The sequence below is a fragment of the Megalobrama amblycephala genome, linkage group LG15 (assembly GCF_018812025.1).
Source record: "Megalobrama amblycephala isolate DHTTF-2021 linkage group LG15, ASM1881202v1, whole genome shotgun sequence".
Taxonomy (NCBI): domain Eukaryota; kingdom Metazoa; phylum Chordata; class Actinopteri; order Cypriniformes; family Xenocyprididae; genus Megalobrama; species Megalobrama amblycephala.
The window spans coordinates 17728451-17745217 of NC_063058.1; the positions used below are offsets into that span (position 1 = coordinate 17728451).

General features: G+C 38.3%; 1 protein-coding gene across 2 annotated transcripts in view; it reads left to right on the forward strand.

The window, feature by feature from the left end:
* tead1a (TEA domain family member 1a) overlaps nucleotides 1-16767 on the forward strand; it is a 47848-nt gene that overhangs the window by 10836 nt on the left and 20245 nt on the right. For both annotated transcript variants that reach the window (XM_048158686.1, XM_048158688.1), the window contains one exon: nucleotides 4019-4270. In XM_048158686.1, coding sequence (XP_048014643.1) covers nucleotides 4069-4270 — 202 coding nt within the window. In that variant the 5' untranslated portion in view covers nucleotides 4019-4068. The remainder of the gene's footprint in view (nucleotides 1-4018; nucleotides 4271-16767) is intronic.

Below are 16767 nucleotides of genomic sequence, written 5' to 3' on the forward strand. Positions count from 1 at the left end.
TAAAAGACCTCTGAAGAACAGGCGAATCTCAACATAACACCGGCTGTTACGTAACAGTCGGGGTGTACGCCCCAATATTTGCATATGCCAGCCCACGTTCCTAACATTATGAAAGGCATTACACAAGGGCAGCCAGTAACGTCTGGATCTGTGCACAGCTGAATCATCAGACTAGGTAAGCAAACAAGAACAATAGCGAAAAATGGCAGATGGAGCAATAATAACTGACACGATCCATGAAATCATGATATTTTTAGTGATATTTGTAAATTGTCTTTCTAAATGTTTCGTTAGCATGTTGCTAATGTAGGCTACTGTTGGTTAAAGTTACCATCGTTTCTTACTGTATTCACGGAGACAAGAACCGTCGCTATTTTCATTTTTAAACACTTGCAGTCTGTATAATTCATAAACACAACTTCATTCTTTATAAATCTCTCCAACAGTGTGTAATGTTAGCTTTAGCCACGGAGTACTATCAAACTCGTTCAGAATCAAATATAAACACCCAAATAAATACTATACTCACATGACCCGAAGCATGCATGCAGCATGCATGACGAACATCTTGTAAAGATCCATTTGAGGGTTATATTAGCTGTGTGAACTTTGTAAATGCACTGTATTATAGAGTCGCGGCTCGATGGGCAGGGAGCATGAGATTTAAAGGGCCAGCAGCCCTGAATCGGTGCATAGTTAATGATGCCCCAAAATAGGCAGTTAAAAAATTTTATTTAAAATAAATCTATGGGGTATTTTGAGCTGAAACTTCACAGACACATTCACCTTAGACTTATATTACATCTTGTAAAAAAGCGTTCGATGGCACCTTTAATGTAAAAAGGCCACTGCAAATGCCCTTGTAATTCGCTTTAACCTTTTCGAACATTATGAATGATTATTTTATAGAAGGTTCACGTTGTGTGTGTAAGGAATTGGAAGAGAGCAGAGTACGTCTGTTTCTAAAGAACGCAGTGCCACCTGCTGTTGAAACTAAGCTCAGAATCAATTCGAGAGAGAATCGCGATAAATACGGAAAATATCAGAATCGATCCAGAATCATTTCTTGATTCGCGATGCATCGATGTATTGTCCCAGCCCTAGCACCTTAAAAGTGCAACGCCGTTGGTGAGACCTTCAAAAAACTGACCAAAAAAACCAATTTAAAGTGGATAAATTAAGATGCAACTTTCTTGAGAAATCTCTCTGAAGAACTCTGAAGGCCACACCAAGTATGATAACTATAACGATAACTATGTTAGCATCGACATGAACGGACAGTATGCCACTTTAAATGCTCGAGCTATTTAAAGTCGGGTGGTTTATGATTGGCTGCCAATGTTTTTATCCTTCATTAGCTGGAAAAAAAAGGAATTCTGAAAGTGATTTCAACAATATCATTCTTCTGTGTCGTTATCATTATATCTGTGATGTGGACATGTAGAGCAATTATTAGTTATCGTTATAGTTATTGTCTTTTGTGTGAACTCTAATCGCGAATCAAGTAGTCGGCTGTTGGACAACTATTCGATTAGTCGACTGACTGACATCACTCATCCCTGATAGACTCGTAAAACAGGTTATTTATTTCTTTAGTTTCTTTTACACTGAGTTTCTTTCTCTTTTTAAGTGTGAAGTCTTGTAAATTACAGGGAGAATGTGTGGTGTGTTGAGAGTCGCCTCTCTCGCTTGCTCCGATTAAAGCATCACACTCAGGCTCTCTTTAATTTTCAACTGCCCAAACCATCAGCCTGCTTTTGTTGATGCTAATTCAAAACTCATGTAGAATCTCACAGATATCCAAGATATTACCATACAAGTAATTATAGCGCGTACTTATGGTTCGGTCGGCTTTTAATGCACAAGATTGCTTGAAGCAATGCGAAGCACATGCGATATAAGCATAGAGCTCAACAAAAACTCAGATATAGTATGCTGAATGTACAAATACAGTATTCGGTAAGTGTTTCCATGATGTGCCAGAAGTGGAAAACTACAGATTGCAGTGTAATTGTGGGCTAAGCCAAAAGTGCACACATGACTGTGCTGGAAGTGATTACAGTTGAGTTCATCTCCAAGTCAGGAAGATGATGTTTAAGAGCCCAAGCATTTAGCAGTTTGCAGCATGCACAAATTTTATCACTCTCTCTCAGCGGTACGACTGACTTTTTTTTTTTTTTGCAATGTCAGCATTTAGTACACACACACATATATACAAAACAGTCAGTTACAACTGCAAAGTGTTAGTGAGAGACCCAGTCACACACTTGTACACACACATTTAGCTCTCCAAATGGAGATCTACAATAGATGACAGTTTATTACTTTTATGTAAAGTTAAATATAATTACTACTACTTACTAATTTTATTGTCAGATTAAAAGTTTTACTTTTTTCCATTATTTTTTAAATAGTCTTTTATCCTGCTTTAGAGTAGTACACTAATTTTGATGTGTCAAGTACTTCAAAATAAGCACTAATTGATTTAATACATTAATACATTTTCATTCAATTGCAAATAACAAGCAATTAATAGACCGATAAAATTAGATTATATTACTTTACATATCTTTTTAAGTATATAAGTACTATTTAAAAAAAAAAAAAAAGTATGCTGAAGTGTGCTTTTTCACAAGGGTCCGACACTTTGTACACATTAACACATTGTGAAGTGCAGCCTGCTCAAATTTGACAGGAAACACATGCTAGTCGTTCTACAATAGACAGCAGTGTTTTCACTGGGCATTTCCCCAGTTAGCGTAGCCGCTAGGCCAGACATGACTTGACAAAACAAGTTTTGTAGTTAGCAATCACTCTGTGTGATCGTTCAGTTGAGATTTGTATTGTTTTAACAATTCTTGGTTTACCTGTAAAGTCATACGCACACGCATGTTCTTGGCTGTTTATGTGAGCACTTGGCTGCACAAGGGCATAATATGTTTGTTTTGTTTTTTTTGCCAGATTGTTGCAGTCTTTCCTTGATTTGTAGTGTAATGTTTATAATGAGATTGCGATTAGCCACAGAGATTTTGCACAACCAGTTTCCTTTAACATGAAACGTAATGTGTGGTGCTAATGCTAAACAGTGACTCGGAGGAGTGTTGCATGTGATTTGGGTTAATCACTCTCTCTCTTAAGCTATGGGATAAACATTTGTCATTCAGCAATCTTCTACCACAAATGTAAAAGCTGGCCTGACATCATTGCCAGCTTGTAAGTGTTCCCTTCTAAGACAGCAGCTGTTTTGGTTTAGCCTAAGTGCCATTCCTAAATTGGCGTGGCTTATGTGTTTTCTCATTTCCTTCATGGGTTTTCAATCATGTGTTGATCTTTTGGGTTTATGTTTTTTATGGGTGATGAGAAAATGTTTTAATTGTATTTAATGTGTTCGCATTCATTACCAAACCACAAATAGATTCGCTGTGTGAAGTTGTAAACAGGCCATTTTTAAAAACGCAGTAACATTGTTTAACAGGCCCACTTTTCTTTCCTGCATTGACGTATTTCCTCTTTTAACAGTAAGTTTGTAGTAGCCAATAGACTTTAGTATATCACAACCCTAAGCTGTGATTTGCTAGTGAGTTGCAGATGGGATTAGGGGGGCGGGACAGTCTCATTCTTGAGAGCATTCTAGAGACTGGACAAAATCTTTGTAGTGCAGGATGAGTCATAAATATATTTGGTCTGTTTTATTTCATCAAAGTTAATAAAGTTTTAAGTTTTAGTTTAGTCAACTATAATAATAATCGCTACATTATTTATTGCTTCATTGTCATACCGCGTTAACTCAATTACCATGTTTTTGAACTGCGTAATGGTAGCATTATGGCAATACTATAGTAATCTTTGAAGTATTTTGGAGTACGGTAAGAAATAACATTGTAAATTAATATGCCAATCACATTTTCTTCCTGTTTACCCCTGCTTGAATAGTTGTGTTGTCAGAGACTTAAAATAGCTCTTTGCAAAAAGTTGAACAAACCAATCATTTTCTTTTTTTGTGGTTGTGTCTTCCCAGGTCAGTGCACCTAAAGTTCAGGCTCGGGCTCCGAGATCCCAGCCGTTGCCATGGATCCCAGCAGCTGGAGTGGCAGTGAAAGTGCCGGGGAGGATATCGAGAGGATGAGCGACTCAGCCGATAAGCCCATGGACAACGACGCAGAGGGTGTGTGGAGCCCTGACATTGAGCAGAGCTTCCAGGAGGCCCTGGCCATCTACCCACCCTGTGGCCGACGGAAAATCATCCTGTCCGATGAGGGGAAAATGTATGGTGAGTCAAAAAAGCTGCAACAATTGGTTTGATTGCTAGTTTGAATCTGGAGTTCACATGAACTATAGATCACCATTTCTAAGTAAGGATTGAACCAACCAAATGAGCCCAAATGTGACGGCAAATTGACTTGAAATTGCTTTAAATGCTCTAGGATTAGTTCACTTTAGAATTTAAATTTCCTGATAATTTACTCACCCCCATGTCATCCAGGATGTTTATGTATTTCTTTCTTCAGTCAAAAAGAAATGAAGATTTTTTAAGGAATACATTCCAGGATTTTTCTCCATATAGTGGACTTCACAAGGGTACAACGGGTTGATAGTCTAAATTGCAGTTTCAATGCAGCTTCAAAGAGCTCCCAGCCAAGGAATAAGGGTCTTGTCTAGCGAAACGGTCTGTCATTTTCTAAAATTTAGATCATCATTCAATCAAATTCAATCATTTTTTATATACTTTTTATCCACAAATGCTCATCTTGCTCTGCTCTGTGATGCGCCACGCATTACGTAATGACGTTGGAAAGGTCACGCGTGACGTAGGCAAAAGTACCGCGGTAGAGCGAAAAACTCAAAATCGTCCGATATCGTTGTTTTACCTTTTATTGTAAAGGGCGTTTGACTTAGTCTTTACACGTTCGCTTTGTAGACGCTGGATCGGTACTTTTGCCAACATCACGCGTGACCTTTCCAATGTCATTATGTAATTCGTGGTGAGCAGTGCAAGATAAGCATTTGTGGTTAAAAAGTATATAAATTTTTATTTTTTTTTTAGAAAATGACATATCTTTCCCCTAGATAAGACATTTATTCCTCGGCTGGGATCATGTAGAGCCCTTTGAAGCTGCAGTGAAACTGCAATTTGGATCTTCAAACCATTGGTAACTGCTGAAGTCCACTATATGGAGAAAAATCCTGGAATGTTTTCCTCAAAAACCTTTTCGACTGAAGAAAGAAAGACATAAACATCTTGAATGACATGGAGGTGAGAAATTATAAGTGAACTAATCCTTTAAAGGGATAGTTCACCCAAAAATGAAAATTTTACATTTATCTGCTTACACCAGCGCACCAAGATGTAGGTGTCTTTTTTCTCACTAGAACACAAATGATGATTTTTAACTCAACCGTTGCTGTCTGTCTGTCAAATAATGCTAGTGATGGGAACTTCTACAATAAGGTAAATAAAACTTGCTTAGACAAGTCCAAATTAAACCCTGCATCTCGGCGACACATTATGTCCTAAGACAAGAAACGATGGTTTGTGCGAGAAACCGAACAGTTTTATATCATTTTTTACCTCTAATACACCACTATATCCAACTGCATTCATCACTCGATTCGTTTGGTTGTCGCGCTTGACAACGGCAGTGATGTCTGCTTCATTGAAGTAATCGCGAGACATCACTGCCGATGTCAGAGCGCGATCAGACCAAACGAATCGAGTGATGAATGCCGTGACATAGGTTATTAGGGTAAAAAATGATATAAATACGTTCGGTTTCTCAAAAACCGTGTTTCTCTTAAGACATCAGTGTGTCGTCACGAGCCGCAGGGTTTAATTTGGATTTGTCTGTCGTGTTTTATTTACTCTTATAGTCCAAGTTCCCGCTGACTTGCATTATACCACTGACAGACGGAAGCGGTTGCAGTTAAAAATCATCATTTGTTTCTACTGAAGAAACAAAGTCACCTACATCTTGTCCTGGGGTAAGCAGATAAACATCAAATTTTCATTTTTGGGTGAACTATCCCTTTAACACAATTTACAAACAGACCCTTTTCTCAATCTCAGTATTTTGACTGGCTATGTGGCGTTATGACTGCCATTGGGGGTTGTTTTGACTGCTTGTAATCATGTGTTGTTTGTTGAGGTTGGCGGGCAAAGTGCTCATCAGAAAGTTCTCAGGGAAGTTGTTAGTTGTTTGTCCTCAGGGTGAAATGATGAGGTCCGTCGGGCCTCTGAAACTGGAAAACGGGACTCCAGCGGGCCAGGCGGTGGAGCGGGTTGGCTGTCCTGGGTTCTGTTGTAAAGTCAGCGTGAACCATTAGTTAGGAGCAGATGGTCGTGCGGCTGACACCAGCTGCGCTCCCAAACCCCCCCCACCTCATTCCCCAAAGCCACCCCCTCCTCCAACGCCTCCCTCAAACTCCCGGCTGGGGTGATGTCATGGAAAGAGGGAATACTGCTTTTCTTTTCTCTTAGGATATTAAACATGCTCTTGGCCTTGTCCACAGTGAAGCCTCCTTACTCCGCTTGGACTTGTATCCAGCTGATTTTATTAGGAACAACTCGGAAACCAAACAGTTGTTAAACCTAGATGCATGATGGAAAAGGTGGACGAGTTTATAAATCATAAAGCCGCTGTTTTGTTTTTTTTCTCCCTAATTTGCCAATTCCTGCCTTTTTCCAATTTCCTATCCTTTTAAAACATATAATTTTTTTTTGCAATTGGCGCACACTTTTTTCCAAAGTGACTTACATTGGATTCAAGGTGTTTAAGTCATGCATTCCTTGGGAGTCGAACCCATGACCTTGACCTTGTCCTTTGAATTACATAATGCATTAACTAAAAATTAACAATATTTTGTCCTGGTGTAACTTATTTTCCAGTAAATAAGGTAATCTAGGTTAATGTTAATTTCTACATATACAAATACATTTTAAATACATTTTACAGTAAAAACTGTATTATGAGTGAACATGAAGTTCTGAAATGCTGTAAAAAATGTGTTTTAATTTTTAACTAAAGTTAACAAATCGAACCTTACTAGAAAGGTTTCACAAAGTTAAATGGATTCTAAAAAGGACAGTTTCTTCTCAATAGACACCTGTTTGTTCCCATGGCCACAGTCATTTTTTCCTTCAGGCATGTCCTTCTAAATAAATTGGCTGGTCTTCGTGGGGGGTTTTTCTTGGGTCGCTGAGGCAAACCTGTCACCTCCTACGCTGGTGTCCGTGTAACATTCCTTAGCCTTGTGCTGTACGTCACCTTCATTATTTCATCGTCCATAACAACTGCTTGAGATTTAATTTATCTGTGCGTACCTATCACAGATCCATACAAGTCAAGATTCCGGTCCCCAGTCCTGCGGCTCTCAGGTCTGCAAGCACCGTGTGGTTAATTAGCAGCCATCCCTATAGCAACCGCCTTTCACTTCAAAACAATATGTAGTGTTTGTTTTTTTTTTCCTCGTGTCGTGGCTCAGCTTATCTCACTGTTTACCTGAGGGGGCTCTTTACAGCCTCACGGAAGCACAAAAAACTGGAGTTTTTGCTATAGATTGTATGTAACGTTGTGGCGGCTGCCGTTGGTTTCACAGGTGAACAAAACAAATCTTTTCCTTCCCCTCACAGACGTCTTTTTTGGCTGTGTGTTGCGTAAGATTTTTTTCCCCCAACATTTTTAAAATTAGTGTGCCCTCTCTGTCGCCTTTGATATCATAAACCATTCAGCCTCGCTTTGCTAGTACTTATTTTAGGCAGAGAAAACATGCCATAAGTAGATTTGACAGTCCCCTGCTGGGTTCAAAGAAAGAAAGATCTAATCACAGTGGTTTCACTTCTGAGGGGATATACTGTGAGGACTTAACATAATCTCAGCCAATTAATATTTCCCAAGAAATTTTTATTCCATATCCACCTATACTTGAGAAAAGTATTGTATCGTGTTAAGCACAACATACCTGGCCATTCTGTGATTAAATATTTTCATATATTGACCCCTAAACAGTATAATTGACCGTTGTTAGTTTAGTTTAGTACCTACAGTGTATTATCATTGATTTGCTTCTGTATGCCTGTTTTCATTTTGAAAATGTCATTAAGTATTTATTCATGTGCAGTGCATAGCTTTCTTGTAAGATGTTAGAACAACATTTAGCACATTTAGCATAAGTTTTTATGACTTTGATGATTGGGAATATATGTAAATCTGCTCTAAGGTGTTTATCATATGCATAAGGCATAAAATAGTTATGCTATTCAGTCTTTGGCGGGCATTTCAGTAGCGTATTTGTGCTTGCTGGGTTTCCCAGCATGCACATATAAGCACACATACCTTTAATTTAATTTAATTTAAAGGACATTTTGTGTGCAGCCCTATTCATGCAAACAGAGCCTGAAACATTATTAATTTTACCTTACAACACCACATCTTTCTGCATTTTATAATAGCAAATTGTGAGTGTAAAATAATGAATAGACTGGTGTGCTCAGGCAGTGCTGGGCTTTGTGAACATAATGCGTGCCTCGGAGGATTGGAAATTGGAAAGCTGTGTCTTTAACAATAGGATAACAGACCCGCTTCGAGACTGTGGTGCCAGTTTGGGCTACATTACGTTCTGCAGGGGAAACTAGTGGTTATGGGAGTTAGTCACTCTGTTCTGGCTTAACTAATGTGCTGTTGCGTCTCTGCCAGCAGCAGAAGTACACGAAAAGGCGAACTAAAAACAAGCGGCCACTCAATCTTTTCTTAAGATATTTTTGAAAGATGAGCAATGAACATGCAAATTGATTTAAGTCAATGAATACATTGAATATAATGATTTTTTTTTTAGCCTTTTTATTTATAGGAACTAACATTGTCATAATGGTCAGTTTGGTCATGACAACTCTCTGAGTGTTTGGCATGGTAATGAGTATGACAACAGCTGCGTTTCCAATGCAGGAAATTTAGCAGAAACTTTGGAGTGGTACTCGGTGTGTTTCGACCGCAGGAACCAGGATTTAAATGAAGTTCCAGGTAAAAATTTCCCCCTCAGAAAGTACTTGCTCACAAGGTAGTACTTTTTCAAAGTTCCAGAGCTTTCGGGCGTGGGAAATGGGCGCTGAACATGCTGATTAGTTGAGTTTATGCAGCATTTCGATTCAAACACCATTTTTAAAAGTCTGTCAAGGTGTGTGCAGTAAGAGTTGTTTGCGATTCTAATCAACAATGGAAAATATGTAAAAAATACAACGATGGACCAACGACGAGGTTCAGGCTTTATTAAGCTTATATGCGGAGGACGAAATCCAGCAGGAACTGTAAAGTTTTGCGCAGTTCTGCGTCACCGGAGTTAATCTCCATAGTACTTTAGATCGTGATGGAAACGCAGACAGCAACAGATCTGAGAGAAAAAAATTTCCTGGGAATAAATTGTTCCAGGTAATTTCGGTGGAAAAGCGGCTAATGTTGATATGTTTGGTCTTGGCGGAATATTGCTTTTATTGCTGCTGCAGAGCAAGTAAAGTTACGGGATTTGCTACTGCCAATTAGGGATGGGCATTTTTCCATAATATTGTATTCGAATATTTGGGCTCGTAAAAAAACGAATATTCGAATATTCGTTTATTTAAATGACGTCAAAAATGACGTTATTTTTTTAATTCATCAAGATTTTGTAACCATTTCTGAAGAAGCTTACGATTAGGCAATATACACAACAAGCTTACATTATATCTTAAGGTTTTCTTTTAGTTCAAAGCATTAAACAATATGTGCAAACAAAAAATATAAAGAACAAAAGCATTTAAGCTCAAGCAGCGCGAACTGGAAAAACACTAATAAAGCGGACAGCGCCAGTTACTGTACAAAACGTAACGTACATAATAAATTCGAGTCAGTATATGGTTATCGTGTTTATATTGTTTCACATGTTCATGTTGAGAACAACAAAAAAGAAAACGAGCTGCGCTGACAGACGTTGCAGAAACAAAGATAACGATAATACACAACGGTATGCTGAGCTAAGTTTCTAAGAGCAGCACTTTGTGTTCTGTTCGTAAATATATCTCCCTCGACGAAACTAAAGGAAGCATATGTCTCATAATCATTTTACTATCAGATAAGCTAACTTCTTGGCTCACTCGGGGATAACTTACAGCTGCGCTTACCTGTCGTGAATGCAGTGATGTCTTCCTCATTCAACGGGTGTTTAGATTTCATGTGGTGGTGGTGATGATAGCTCAGTTTCATTAATTCATTTGATCAAAAGTAATTCCATTTTGTAAGATCATTTTCATCCAAGTAATTCCAAACTTCGCGAGGCAGGCGACAACATTTTGTGACGATCAAATAAAATAAACCTTTTAAACATGCTCCACAGCGCCACCCGGTGCATTTAGTTATAATTGCAAGTTTTAGTGCTTAAGATTTATCATGGATTCACTGCATTCACGGCCAGCAAAGTAACATAGTAAATTCGAATAGTATTTTTATTTTTCGAATATTAATTACAGGTTGAATATTCGAATATTCGACTAGTTGTGCACACCCCTACTGCCAATACATACACGACACGCTGCTGTGAGCAAGTAAGACATGCTGCTGCTGTGCAATATAGCGTACATGAATTACCCATAGCAGATCTATACAGGTGGAGCTGGGGAGGGTGGAGGGTTTCTGAAAGCACGCTGCACTGCTAAGGCAAATGCTACCAATGTATTTGAAGATTGAGCATGTGAGCTCACTGGCTACTGATACAGCAGGAACCAATCAGCTGTGCCCTATAGATAGCAATGTGATTACAAACAGGTTGAGTTAAAGGACCTATTAGCCAGAGTTTCATGACAGAACTTTGTATTTGTTGAGATTAGTGAAGTCCATTGGTTTTGCACATCGCTAATAGGTGGGACAGTTACATTGACCGGAAAAGAGAGAAGTAAATTGAGGAATGAGAATGTTGTGAGCCAGATTCAAACTTATTTTTCCCCCATGAGCACCACAACTCAACAGCTAGATTTTATCTCCTACACTTAGTGATTAAAAATCCTTATTAAAATGATTTTAAACTTGGTGTAATACACCCATAAGTGCTTACTCACTCTACGTAACATAGCCAATTATGTTTTAAGCGCTTACAAAATCCCACCACACCTCTACCTACGGGTATGTTTAGAGTCACACAGAAAGACTTTCTTACATAATGATAAAGGAACTGGAAGTTTGTAAGTGTAAGGTTGGTTTGATGGAAAAGGAGGGATTCATGGTGGGAGACTCAGGTGGGAGGCAGGTGGTATCTGAAAGAAGTGTTTGTAAAATCACACAGGACATTGCTTTTGTGTTCAGGGCTGTATTGCGCTCCAGAGGAGGTCCCTCAATGTGGGCCGTTTTAAAAAAGGTCTACCAAAGAACTATGTATATTCCCTCTCTAAACCTGTACTTTGCTTCTTTTGTGTTGCATAAAATGGGGCAGAGGAGTAATTTTGCGTGTTTTCTTTCCCAGAGGTACAGAGTTTAATCATGTTTCTCAAGGGATGGCGTGTGAATTTGAAAAAGCGGCTTCATGCAAGGAGGGACGGATGCCCGGAAGACCGTATGGACACAAGAAATGAGTCCTGTGTGAACCGCATTAATGTTCTCATTTGGCTTTGATAGGTGTGAGAGGCCTGGATGTTACCTCACTGAGAGCCAGTTAGGAGACAGGTCACAGCATGCTTCAGCCTCACACCTCTTAACTGTTTGAGACGGATGAGTGATTGAAACAGACACAGATATCATGTTTCAGAGAGTCCTTGAGCCACATAATACATGTTATTTTTGCTTGGTGGCAGCTGTAAAAAAATCTTTTGTTCCTTATTTTATTCTTTTCTGCCCTGAAAATCGTTTTTTTTTTTTTTGGTCACGTCTCAAGCGTAAACTATTTTTGAAGTGTTTTGATATATTTTCACTTAATTGTATGTGTTGTCAGTTAAGACAAGGATAACTATACACTTTCAAAACTATAAAAGATGAATATCACATAAAATGAGCGAAATGAGACTTGGGGAAAAAAATCTAATTGCATTTATTACTGTAAAAAATCGAGTATATTATTATTAGCAGTGTTGGGGTAACGCATTACAAATAACACATTACTTTTAAATTTACAACAAAAATATCTGAGTTACTTTTTCAAATAAGTAATGCAAGTTACTTTCTTTTCCCATTTATTGACTAGCAGCTCTCCTGTCTCCATGTTATGTGAAATTAGGAGCATGTGCAGAGGCGTGGTGTGTGCTGTGATGGTTATTCTAGACTAGTTCTACACTAAATGGGCATGCATTTACTTCTTCTCCTGCATCCTATTCTTCTGCAATCTAGAATGGCAGCACAGCCATCTAAATAGCTTTGAAACGATATGTATCGTGAAAAACGCTATACAAATAAATGTGAATTGAATTGAATTGAACAGCTGAAAGGCTTGTTTGTTTGAACTGCGCCCTCTACTGTACAGGCCTGAATTTGCATTTCCTTCAGCCTGAGGCTTATTCATTTCACTTTTGGTGTGAAAGGGCCGTTGCACTTGCCAAAAACAGAACTTTTTTATTGTTATAAAAACAAAAACAAAGAAATGAGAAAAACGTAACTAAGTAAAAAGTAACTAAGTAATGCAATTAGTTACTTTTTGAGGGAGTAACGCAATATTGCAATGCATTACTTTTAAAAGTAACTTTCCCCAACACTGATTATTATTAATAAAATATTGAACAAAATAAAAAAATACTTTTGTAATTTTTTCTGTAAAACAAAAAATTCAATATTTAAGAAAATATAATAATAATAATATTTTTTTTAGCTGCATTTACTGCAAACCGAGCCGCTCTTAAAACACTATCATGAGCTCCTCGCATGTAAATACACATGTGAAACACGCAGCGTATATCGTGATTATGGTTTTATTTTGGTTCATTGGCAATTACTGTAAAACAGCAGCATGTACATTGTGGGCGGAAAAAGTTGTGCATGAACAAGAGTGCTCATTAAAAATAGCATAATTGAAACCTTATTTAGAAATCTTATTTTGAGTGAGAAATACATTTAAGTAGCTCAGTCAATGTGCCTTTGTTATTCAAGTTTCTTTTCAAAGTCATTTGGTTGGCAAGTTTACCCTAGCAGACAAACAAACTTCATTTTTAGCTCTCCTTTCTTAAGTTTGCAGACAGTGACTTTATCAAATGATGGAGAAAGAGTTGAGATAGAGTAAGAGTGAACGAGAGGTCATTTGGGGTTGTTTGGATTTTCCATGTGTGATTTCCAGCAGGCTGGTGTGATGTTTCCAGCCAGCGCACCATGTTAGGACACAGTCAGACAAGCACACTTACACACACACAAACACTTTCTCCCACCCTCGCACACACAGGAAGCATGCTTAATTGCTCCCATTAAAGAAAACAGCTCTAAACCAACTCCTTCCACTCAGTGTTTCCAGTTTGGCTTTGCTATCGCAGGAAGAGAAGCTTTCAGCATTCTAGAGCTCTTTCAGTACCAGACTGTTGTACATGTACACACTTTCAGGGCTTTTATCATCAGGCATACTGCAGTGAGCGGTTTACTGGGACTCCAGACTATATATATATATGACCTCATTGTTGTGAGTTTATCAAGTTTGGTCACAAATTTGGTCAATCTGATCATGTCCATGACTTTCCTATCAGATTTGGTTTCACTAAATAATCATAGCAGTTTTGGCGGGATGAGGGGGTGTGTGTGTGTGGAAGGGGTGGGGGTGGGGGGTTGTGTCCACTGGAAAAGAAAAGACTGTCCGTCACGGTCTCTTGCCATCTGGCCTTGAATTTCCTCTCAGACCCTCCCTCTGAAAATGATTTGCGGACGGAGGGGTGTCATCGTGTTACGGGCTCTACCCGTCACAGAGGACAGCTGGCTAACTCTAATCAGATGGTAGCAGGCATGTGTGTGCACATAAGCGTGTGTATGTGTGTGTGTGTGTGTGTGTGTGTGTGAATGGTTTTATCTGGCAGGGGAAAAGCTGGCCGCACCCCTCGGTCCTGCTCTCAGGGAAACACCTGCATTGAGCCTGCAGATCATATCAGTCTAAGCTGACTGACTCCCAGAGAGGGGATTGTTCAGACCACCATCTGCTTTTGGAGGCTGACCTTTACTTATATCCATATGGCATTTTGTCGTTCCTCACCATGCATGCTTGTGCGCTAAATGAGCAGGTAGATGATTTGCCTGTTAGTGTGATTGGATGATGTGTAGTGTCAATCAAGTCAGAATACCTTGATTTATCAGAATCAAACTTGTAAGACACTTTGCAAAGTGTAGCTTTGATCGAATTTGTTCTGAAAAGCATTTTAATTCAGTTCTTTCTAACCTTAGTAGTTGAGTAAAGTGCAAACAGAGGTGATGAGAAGGCTGAGGATTGAGACATTTTAAGTTTTTACAGAAATTGTCAAATAAAACAATATTTGAAATATTATGATGCATATAGTTGTTAAGTGACCCATCACAAACTTTTTTTTTTAGTTGTACTTAAGTATATATAATACTTAACATGTATGTATATGTAATTAAATAAATATAAATTAAACCTTAATTATTAAATATTAAAGGTGCCATCGAACGTTTTTTTACAAGATGTAATATAAGTCTAAGGTGTCCCCTGAATGTGTCTGTGAAGTTTCAGCTCAAAATAGATTTTTTTTAATTTATTTTTTTAACTGCCTATTTTGGGGCATCATTAACTATGCACCAATTCAGGGCTGCTGGCCCTTTAAATCTCATGCTCCCTGCCCATCGAGCTCGCGACTCTATAATACAGTGCATTTACAAAGTTCACACAGCTAATATAACCCTCAAATTGATCTTTACAAGATGTTCGTCATGTATGCTGCAAGCATGCTTCGGGTCATGTGAGTATAGTATTTATTTGGGTGTTTATATTTGATTCTGAACGAGTTTGATAGTGCTCTGTGGCTAACGGCTAATGCTACACACTGTTGGTGAAATTTATAAAGAATGAAGTTGTGTTTATGAATTATACAGACTGCAAGTGTTTAAAAATGAAAATAGCGACGGCTCTTGTCTCTGTGAATACAGTAAGAAACGATGGTAACTTTAACCAACAGTAGCCTACATTAGCAACATGCTAACGAAACATTTAGAAAGACAATTTACAAATATCACTAAAAATATCATGTTATCATGGATCATGTCAGTTATTATTGCTCCATCTGCCATTTTTTCGCTGTTGTTCTTGCTTGCTTACCTAGTCTGATGATTCAGCTGTGCACAGATCCAGATGTTAATACTGGCTGCCCTTGTCTAATGCCTTTCATAATGTTGGAAACATGGGCTGGCATATGCAAATATTGGGGGCGTACACCCCTGTTACGTAACAGTCGGTGTTATGTTGAGATTCGCCTGTTCTTCGGAGGTCTTTTAAACAAATGAGATTTATATAAGAAGGAGGAAACAATGGAGTTTGAAACTCACTGTATGTCTTTTCCATGTACTGAACTCTTGTTATTTAACTATGCAAGATAAATTCAATTTTTAATTCTAGGGCACCTTTAAATCAATATATCAATATAAATTTTTATAATAAATAAATACATTTATAATAAATAATGTATTTATATTATACATATTTATATTATTATAATTATTTGTATAATATAAATTAAATTGTATTGTATTATATTTGTATTGTTTTATTTAACACCGAAGGTGCGTAGGCACCTATTGTATCTGTTGGTGTTTTTTTTTTTCTTCTTCTTCTTCTTCTTCTTCTTCTTCTTCTTCTTCCGCTCTTGAGTCTATGGCAGCCCATAGAACCACTTGTGGGAAAGTTGTGAAATCTGGCACACTGTTAGAGGACAGTCTGAACTGTGTCCATAACAAACTCAATCACTCTAGCGCCACCAACTGTCCAAACTTGCACTCATGTTTATGTTAATAACTTTTGAACCATAAGGGTTAGAAACAAAAAAACTTTTCCTCTTATTCCTTGGGTCAAGCCGAATCGATGTGAATCGAATCGCACCCTATGACGTCATTTTGCGTCATGAAAATTTTTCTGCCATTTTGAATTTTCTGAAAAACCTACTTTTTCGAACTCCTCCTAGGCCGTTACTCCGATTTTCACGAAAATTGATCCAGATCATCTTCAGACCATGCTGACAAAAAGTTATGGAATTCGAGTTGATTTCTCAAACTGTTTTCGAAAAACACGTGAACGAATTTAACATAGCGCTTGCGAAAATAGACATAAGGCTGTATCTCTGCAACGCTTTATCGTATTCAGACCAAACTTGGTACATGTCACAAGCATACCCTGAGGCATCGTGCAGTGTTTTGGCGCAGCGCCACCTACTGGTCCGGAGATATGGAAAATGGCTATTTTTGCTTATAACTTCTGATGGGTTTTTCCAAAAATCATAAATTTGGTCTCGTTGGATTCGGGGCATCTTGCCGAGTCGAATGATATCAAATTTCCTCTTAATGGCCATTTTGGCCGTCGGCCATTTTGAATTTAGTGCTAAAATTCTGTATTTTATGAATGCATTAGCGTAATGTTACGAAACTCGGTATGGATCATCAGCGCAATGCCCTGAAGGAGCCTGAGAAGTTTCGGACCAGTGCCACCTAGTGTAGAATTTTTTTTTCATATGCTTATAACTTTTGATGTAATTAACTTATTTTCAGGGGAGTCATATCCTTAGACTCCTAAATCCTTGCCGAGTCCAACGATACCAAACATGCTAGGTTCCGACTTATGGTTTGTGCGGCG